Source organism: Rosa rugosa, chromosome 1 (assembly GCF_958449725.1).
Source record: "Rosa rugosa chromosome 1, drRosRugo1.1, whole genome shotgun sequence".
Classification (NCBI taxonomy): Eukaryota; Viridiplantae; Streptophyta; class Magnoliopsida; order Rosales; family Rosaceae; genus Rosa; species Rosa rugosa.
This window is the reverse complement of record NC_084820.1, coordinates 62,111,524-62,120,445: the sequence shown is the minus strand read 5'-3', so window position 1 is coordinate 62,120,445 and position 8,922 is coordinate 62,111,524. Positions and strand designations below refer to the sequence as shown.

General features: G+C 39.9%; 1 protein-coding gene across 1 annotated transcript; it reads left to right on the top strand.

The window, feature by feature from the left end:
- The first annotated feature begins 5,138 nt into the window (after positions 1-5,138).
- On the top strand, positions 5,139-8,922 carry LOC133725952 (protein disulfide isomerase-like 2-3). Its single transcript, XM_062153375.1, has 9 exons — positions 5,139-5,362; positions 5,766-5,924; positions 6,544-6,657; positions 6,937-7,094; positions 7,210-7,309; positions 7,706-7,882; positions 7,967-8,112; positions 8,342-8,488; positions 8,578-8,922. The coding sequence occupies exons 1-9, from the start codon at positions 5,228-5,230 to the stop codon at positions 8,750-8,752; spliced, it is 1,311 nt and encodes a 436-aa protein (XP_062009359.1). The 5' UTR covers positions 5,139-5,227; the 3' UTR covers positions 8,753-8,922.

The window sequence follows — 8,922 nt, the reverse complement described above, 5'->3', positions numbered from 1 at the left end:
AGCTATAGCTTAATTTGAGAATGTTACGTCTCGTCTGTTGAGAGACTAGAGATCGATTTTTGGTTTCTTAGATCACCTCAAACAAACAAATATACATAAATACTTTTTTCGTCTAGAAGACTTCAAACTACAAAAATAGTTTGTAAAGTCCCACTTTTATTCTCAAAGTAGAGAATTAAAACATTTATTTTGCTTTGGTAGGACTCTGCTCCACCTTTCATCATTTGACACTATAATTAATAGAGACCACTCGGGTCTTCCGAATTTCCGTTTTCGTTAGTTCCATATTTGCTTTTTTTGGTTTATTTGTGAGGTTTTGATTTTGATCCGCCTCTGTAGTCGATCTTGTTTTCTTTTTCTTAATATAAGAGGATAGAAACAATATGTTCCTTGCCTATCCAAGCCTTTACCAAAAAAAGAATTATAACATTTGACTTGCGTGAGAGTACATGAATTTCTCTACCATTCGACATGCTTCTCATGAATTCATTAGGTTCTTGACATGCTTCTCATGAATTTCTTTACCGCAGGACACATCTATTTTAGAATCCCAAGATCCCCAGCCAACGGTCAGGAAAGAAAAGAATTCAATTCGTTTGAAAAACAGTTAAGAAAATGAAATAAATCTCTCTATACGACGCAACCGTCGAGAGTTATTGCGTTTTTAATTTTCTTTATTATTTTTTTTAAGACCATATATGATGACATAAATCTTCTAAAAGTACGTCCGAAATAATAACATGAGCCTCCCTTATACCGAGAGTACAACACCATTAGCTTCTCAATAACAGTCGATAGTAAATTGAAGGAGTTACATTCAAATAAGCACGACAATATTCCTCTGACCGACCAATAGGAGATAAGTCCTCAGTTTGCCGACACAGTGTGGATATCAGTGCTGCACATTTAGTCTCAACCTCGACCGTGCACCAATCATGCTTGCTGCGCTATATTGCCTAGCGCCTCCCTTAGAGCTAGTGCTTCCACTTGCAACGGTGAGGAGGCTCCTTTCACATAAAGATGGAATCTGGCTGCAAAGTACAAAATCACCCTGTTCATTCCTTGCCACTACTCTCAGACCACCATCCTTAGTCCCTGGCAGACCTAGCTGAGAGCAAGTGAAGGATTATGCGCCCACTGAATTTTTATCTATAGTGGAGTTAATTGATGATCTACTAGCTAGCGGACAAAATTTTAACTTAAATATTAACATATATGCCCCCTCAGCAACTTAAAATAAAGAGAATATGACAATATGTTCTCATATAAATAAAATCATGAGTCCGTCGTTGCCAGCTCGAAATGTTTCTTTATTTGTGTAGACACCAAAAATTTAATGAAAATAAAATTCATTAAATAATTCGGTCACCACTTGAAATTATAACCGAACAAATTTAGTCAGCATGTGGATCCCGCAAATTGTCCACGTGGCTTGTGAGTCAGCAAAATCACGCAGACTCAGAGAATGACACTTGGCGATACATGAAAGGCTCGACGGCAATAAATGAATTTGCTCCGGCTAAATCAATTGATATTAAAGCAGATCAATCAAATTAATTGATTCCGAATAAAATCAAGCATTAAATCTCGTCTGCTGATTAGATATCAATTTATTTAAATTGATAATCAAGACAAAAATCAGCCATCAAATTAATTGGCTAATTCCTTAATAGTCGTAATTAAATCAGTTAATTAAAGCTGATTGATTTGATTATGCTATTAATAAAATACAATTAAAATCAGCCATCAAATTAATTGGTTAATTCCTTAATAGTCATGATTAAATCAGTTAATTAAAGCTGATTGATTTGATTATGCTATTAATGAAATACAATTAAAATCAGCCATCAAATTGATTGGATAATTCCTTAATAATCGTGATTAAATCAGTTAATTAGGGCTGATTGATTTGATTACGTAATTAAGGAAAATACAATTAATTACGTGTCATCAAGGCATTCCAAATTGAGAGAGGCGCTGACACTATAAATAGCCCCTCTCAAATCAAGAGAAGGACTGAGGCGGAAGGAGAGAAAAATCACTCCCAAAGTTCACAAGTCTTCAAGCGCGTGAAGAGCCTTCAAGCTGCCAAATAGCCGGTTCATCACCAACCTCAAGTCAAAGCACTCGTCACTTGTCAACCCTCGTGGCCATCATACGACTCAAGATCAAGCGTCAATCGCCCTTGAGTCAAGTACACCATCGAGGACGACGACAGACAGAGGGACGCAAGCAGACGGAAGAAACCTCTCCAAAGCTCAGAAGTCTCCCAAGCTCGTGAAGAACCATCAAGCTGCCAAATAGCCGGTCTCTTCACCTCGCTGACTTTAGACAAGCAGGGGAAATCACCTACAAGCTCGGAAGTCGTCAAACACGCGGAGGATCAACAAGCACCAAACACACGTGATGATTCATCCACCATCAAAAGCCACAGTCGCCACGTGACACCGCTCGTGGTTCAAATCTGATCAAGTTCAAGCCTCTACAGCCCTTGATCATCCGTCGTCTTCAACAAAGTAAATCCTCTACAAGTTCTTCATCAAGCTCGTGGAGAATCAACAAGCACCAAACACACGTGCTGGTTCATCCCCTACCAAAGCTGAAGAAACACCCATCACGTGACACCACTCGTGGCCTAAATCCGATCAAGATCAAGCTTCTACAGCCCTTGGTCAATCGTCTTCCTCAAATCGTCAACATAGCAAGAAGCTCACACTACAACCGTTCGATTCAAGATCAAGTGCTCGCCACCCTTGGATCAAATCAACGTCAGAGATCGAATCAGATGGGAATTTTGTGAAAGAGCATCTACAGAGATTGTAACCCGCAAATTCATTAATAAAAATATATTATTTTGTACACGTGTCCTTCTTCCATTCGTTGCAGGATTTTTCGTGTTTACAATTTGTTCTTTGGCCAAGAGAGAAAAAGGTTGGTCTGATATTTTGGGTGAAACATAGGACTTCCAAACTACCTTCTAGCGCCAAGCTGGTGCTGACGATGTCAAGGCACATACCAACATATTTTCAGTAGCACAAGTAATCTGATACCCACTTTTAACACTACAGATAACTTTCTTAACCATTCTATCATCAAGTTGCCGTGAGCTGAGAGTGTACTCAAAATTAAATCTGCCTCCACCGTAGGAAATAATTCATCAACCAAAAGCTGCACCCACTCTCCATTCTCGGCGTCAATAAGGTATAAAAAAAACTAGATTGAGTTCCAAACTCTTTAAAAAAAAAAAAAAAAAAAATTCAGCTACCGTTCCCAAACTATGTTGCCAAGGCCAATTTGATACCCGAACTCTCAAAAATATCAATTTGATACCCAAAGACCTAAATTGACATCAACGTGATACTTCCGTCCAAAATTTCTGACGATGCTGTCTGTTTGCTGACGTGGCAAGCACGTGGGTCCCAAAAAAAAAGTGAAATGACCAATTTACCCTTTTTTTAATTCATTTTTTTTCCTTTTCTTTTCATTTCTTTTTCTTCCTTCTTCTTCGTTTTCATTTCTTTTTCTTCCTTCTTCTTCTTCTGGGATTTTCTTCTTCTTAGGGTTTCATGGCGCCAAGCAGCTTGGGGCTGAAGCTCCCAATCGAACCCAGATCCGCCCCCCCCTCTTAGGATTTTTTTCTTCTCTTGCCCAGATCGGCCCCCCTCTTTAGACCGGCCTCACCTAGCCTTCAGCGTTGCTGCCTGTAACAGACAGCCATCCCACACAGCCAGACCGGCCTCGTCCTTCGTCCCCGCCAGCCCACACGGGCCTCCAGCCCAACCCAGCGAATTGCAGCACCGCCGCCGCCTTGCACCAGAGTCTTACCTGCTCCCCTTCACCGGAGCCTCACCTACTCCCCTTCACGGGAGCCTCAACCGCCTGCACCGATACCCCCCCGCGCTGCTGCTCGATACCGGTCGAAGAACCTGCTGGTGCCGAGATGATCAACGACCCGTCGGCGTAAATTGGCGCCGCCGAGTTGTTGAGCGAGACGAGGCGGTCAGCCGAAAGGTACTGTGAGAGAGAGGTCGTCGAGCAAGGTAGCGATCTTGGCGCCGAACGGGAGGGACTTGAGTGATCGAACAGGGAAAGCAATGGGAGGAGGTGGTTGGTGGAGCCCTTTTCATTTCTTTTGGTTGTTGTTCCTATCATGTAACATCGTGGTTAATCCACAGGAGTGCAAGGGAGATGAATTTGTAGCAAGAATTTGAGAGGATCTCGGTGGCGTTAGTGATGGTTTGGGCGGAGGAGGAGAAGAAGAAGAGTGAGGTTGAAGAAGAAGAAGCCTTTTTTTTTTAATTTCTTGGGAGAGAGTCACCACGTCATCGGACTGGTCTTGGGCTAGAAGAAAATCCCAGACGAAGAAGAAGAAGAAGAAGAAGGAAAAGAAGAAGAAATGAAAAGAAAAGAAAAAAAAAAGAATTAACAAAAAAGGGTAAAAAGTCAATTTTGCCCTTCTTTTTTTCCCACGTGCTTGCCACGTCAGCAAACAGACGGCGCCGTCAGAAATTTTAGACGGAAGTATCACGTTGATGCCAATTTAGGTCTTTAGGTATCACATTGATACTTTTGAGAGTTCAGGTATCAAATTGGCATTGGCAGCATAGTTTGAGGACGTGTGCTGAAATTTTCTAAAAAAAAAATGATCAAACATGCTCAATAGTGTCATGCCCCTTGGGACTATGACACTTCCCTCACCACCAAGGCATATAGTTTCAATAATTTCCAAAGTTTCATTTCTCTTGACAATCCTTGCGCTATCAATGGATTATATATTTTTTGTTTAATCTGTTATTATCAGAAATTACTTTTACAGTGACTCTATTTGTTTATACTACGTCGAACTTAAATTCTTTTTTCAAATTGTAATGTAAAAGAAATAAACATTATGTCGTGAAGTCTTTAGATACAGACCCGAACACACATAAAACCTTTTCCAATAGGTCAAAGAATTTAAGATCAAAATAAAATACCATTTATGAATTATGATGAAGATAAGAGCACCCCATTGGTCACATCCCTCACAGAAAAACACCAATAAACTTCACGAGAAATTATGGCCAGATGACGTGTAAATCTTCCATTGGCCAACACACGTAGCAGCAGAAACATATTGGGCTCTTTTGTCTTCTGTGCCTCGAGAGGTTTCTTCTCTGATTCGTAGAACAAATCTTACACGCAGAGAAAGAAAGAAAGTGAGTGAGTGATTGAATCTCTGAGATTGAGAATGAGAGAGAATCAATTTCGAGCTGTACCAATCTTCTTCTTCTTGTTTTTCTTCTTCGTCTTCAATGGCTGTGATGCGCTTTACGGACCATCATCACCAGTGCTTCAGCTGACTCCCACCAACTTCAAGTCCAAGGTTAAATTTTCAATCTTTCGCAATATTTTGGCGTACCCTTTTCCCAGTTCTTCATTTTTTGCCATTTTTGTATTCCAATTTGTCGTCTTTTTGATCGAATTTGGTTTTCATTTTAGAAGTAATGCAGTGCTCACTGAGCTCTTAGTGCGAACATTAGATCCGGTTTATGAATTGTAGGGGATAAATAAAGTTGGTCAATTTTTGCACAAATTGGAACTTTTTTGATGCTCGCCAAGTTTGATTCTTTTGAAGATAACTGTTTATTCCCAGGATAATGCTTACAAATTGTTTGAATAGGTTGTCATGTTTGTTTGTGATCATTTTTGGGTGGTTAATGATAGGTTGGATCATAATGGAGTCTAGCTAGTATTGGTTTGAATTGAATCGTTTGGAATGGTGGCAGGTTCTGGACTCGAACCGAGTTGTTCTGGTTGAATTCTTTGCGCCGTGGTGTGGACATTGTCAAGCTCTGACTCCTATATGGGAGAAAGCGGCTACTGTGTTGAAGGGTGTGGCAACTGTAGCTGCCCTTGATGCTGATGCGCACAAGTCCCTTGCTCAGGTATTTTCATCGTCACTCTTGCAATGACTAGTTTTGAATCAAATTTTGAGTTTTAGGATTAGGTTGACAATGTACCTCGGCCTTAAAACTCGCTGGACTTGTTGTTTGCCCATGCTTTTCAAGATTCGTAACGAACTGATGTTTGCATTAAGATTTGGATTTTGTGGTTGTTTTCACTCCTGTGAATATGCCAACAGTGTTGCGGGTACTCATTTACCATTTTCGAAATAGTATAGAATGAAGGATATGTAGGCTGCTCCAAATTTCACATGTTACATTATCTTTTCCCCTCCCAATGTTCAAATTTTTTTGTTTCATTGCTGGTTCTGTGCTCACCGGAGGATTGCAACTCCGAAAATAGTCAAAATACATATATGCAACTCTAATGACCATGTTTCTGAGTTGCTGCCTGTTCAGTTTGAGTATTCTTTGCATATGAAGGAACATAAAATTAGAAAAAAGAAGATATAAAGAGAACCATTTGATTGTTTCCTAGAAGTCATGCCCTGTATGTAGTAGGACAGTTTCATAGTATATGGACAGGTCAATTGGTGAAGATATTCTGGTTTATATGCTTAGTTTGTGTAATAATAGTTACATTTGTTTGTGAGTTCCACAGGAATATGGGATTAGAGGATTCCCGACAATAAAGGTGTTCGTACCTGGACAGCCTCCAGTTGATTATCAGGGAGCGAGAGAAGTGAAACCCATTGCAGAATTTGCAGTCAAACAGGTTCAACATGATCTCTTGCACAACTTCTTTCACTTCTCAAGTTTCTTTCCTTGTTTGTGATATTGTTGAAATGAAAATCCTGGGTTGTACGTGGATGCCCAGATGCATATCTTTGTGGTCATTTCTGCTTGAGTATGTTAATTTGCTTTAGTTAACATATTCATGGATTGGTCAGATACTGATGAATTGATGATGTTTCGTCTCATTTGGCCATAAAATGCTCTTGCATAAAATTCTCTGAAAATTAGTATACCTGACCATTCCATTGGTCTTGTACAGATTAAGGCACTATTGAAGGACCGCTTAAGTGGAAAAGCAACTGGAGGATCAAGTGAAAAACCTGAACCTAATGCTTCAGTAGAACTAAATTCCCAGAATTTTGATGAATTAGTTGTTAAAAGCAAAGATCTCTGGGTTGTGGAGTTTTTTGCGCCTTGGTAAGTGCTTTTTGTCTGTAGTCTTTTATGATATCTGTAGTCATTAGACTATATTATGAACCACATTGAACATATTGTAGCAAATCGTTGACATCCTTCCCCATTTTTCTTAAAGGTGTGGGCACTGTAAAAAATTGGCACCTGAGTGGAAGAAGGCTGCCAAAAACTTGAAGGGAAAGGTGAAGTTGGGACACGTTGACTGTGATGCAGAGAAGGTAATTGGTCTCAGGCATTAACTTGGCATATAGAGTTGTTACTTATTTTATTTTGGGTGGGAACTGCATTATTGGTGTCTGAGTTCCTCTGCTGCCAAAGTTTAGTTTTAAGTTTGAGCTAAAAACTCATTAGAATTTCAAATATACTAATTGAATTTGTGTTTTCTTTCCAATGTACTACTAATTCATAAACTCTGATGGGTTACGTTCTGCCCTAGATAACTAGATTTAGCTGAGAGATAATGTCCATGTTTTTCTTTTTAATATACCTGACCATGTTATATGTGGATACATGAAGTATTATTAATTGGATGCATGAAGTATTATGCTTTGGACCTGTAAGTTATTATTTCTTGTATTGTATCATATGGTTCTAATGAGGTGCCACTTTACCAGTCTCTTATGAGCAGGTTCAATGTTCAAGGATTCCCAACAATATTGGTATTTGGAGCTGACAAAGATAGCCCAGTACCTTATGAGGGTGCGAGGACTGCTTCAGCAATTGAATCATTTTCTCTCGAACAACTAGAAACAAATGTAGCACCTCCTGAAGTGACTGAGCTAACTGGCCCTGTAAGCTCTTAGTTTCCTCTGAGTACTTAAATTGTTTGACGTCGTATTCTGCGGACTAAAGCTTTTCATTGATCTTCCCTGTAGGATGTATTGGAAGAGAAATGTGGTTCAGCCGCCATCTGTTTTGTGGCTTTTCTACCTGATATCTTGGATTCCAAGGCAGAAGGGAGGAACAAGTACCTTCAGCAGTTATTATCTGTTGCAGAGAAGTTCAAGAAGAGTCCGTATAGGTAAGCTGTGAGGAGTTCCCTTTACTACTCTTCTGTCTGTGATTTTGTACTAGAAATCTTGTTTAAATTTCATAGTAATTATATCTGCAACGAGGCATATACCCCAAAATGCTAAGGGAAAAAAGTGAAAACATCTGTGATAATGCATAAATCACCTGCGATGAAACCCTCTTTGGCTTGAGAAGCTAAATATATTGTTACTGAAAATGAATGTTCATGGATGTTGCAGCTATGTCTGGGCAGCAGCTGGTAAGCAGCAAGACCTCGAGAATCGTGTAGGTGTTGGTGGTTATGGATATCCAGCATTGGTTGCCTTAAATGTGAAAAAAGGTGCTTATGCCCCACTTAAGAGTGCCTTCGAGCTTGATCAGATCATGTAAGTCCTGTGTCTCTACCCTCATTCTGAACCACTGTTGCAAATTGCTAACAATAACCCAAATTAATTCATGCAACTTTCTTTCTCAGCGAATTTGTGAGAGAAGCTGGGCGTGGTGGAAAGGGAAACTTGCCTCTGAACGGCACCCCTAACATTGTGAAGAGCGAACCATGGGATGGTAAAGACGGAGAGATCATTGAAGAGGATGAGTTCTCCCTTGACGAACTGATGGGGGAAGATACTAAGAGCAAGGATGAATTGTGATAAATTCAAAGCATTGTAGTAGAGAGTATAAATGTGTATCAGGCTAAGATTGATTTTGGAAGACTTTAGCGATGCTGGTCTTGCCAGTCATTTTGGTGTTTCTATACTTGGATAACAGTCAATTCGATCAAGAAAGGAGTGCCATCCTTTGGTTCCTCTATGTTGTGGTA

Excerpts from the sequence above, each read along its gene's own strand:
- LOC133725952 (XM_062153375.1), top strand. The coding sequence starts at position 5,228 with ATGAGAGAGAATCAATTTCGAGCTGTACCAATCTTCTTCTTCTTGTTT. Across the intron at positions 5,363-5,765 it reads CCACCAACTTCAAGTCCAAG|GTTCTGGACTCGAACCGAGT; the intron begins GTTAAATTTTCA and ends GAATGGTGGCAG. Across the intron at positions 8,489-8,577 it reads TTCGAGCTTGATCAGATCAT|CGAATTTGTGAGAGAAGCTG; the intron begins GTAAGTCCTGTG and ends TTTCTTTCTCAG.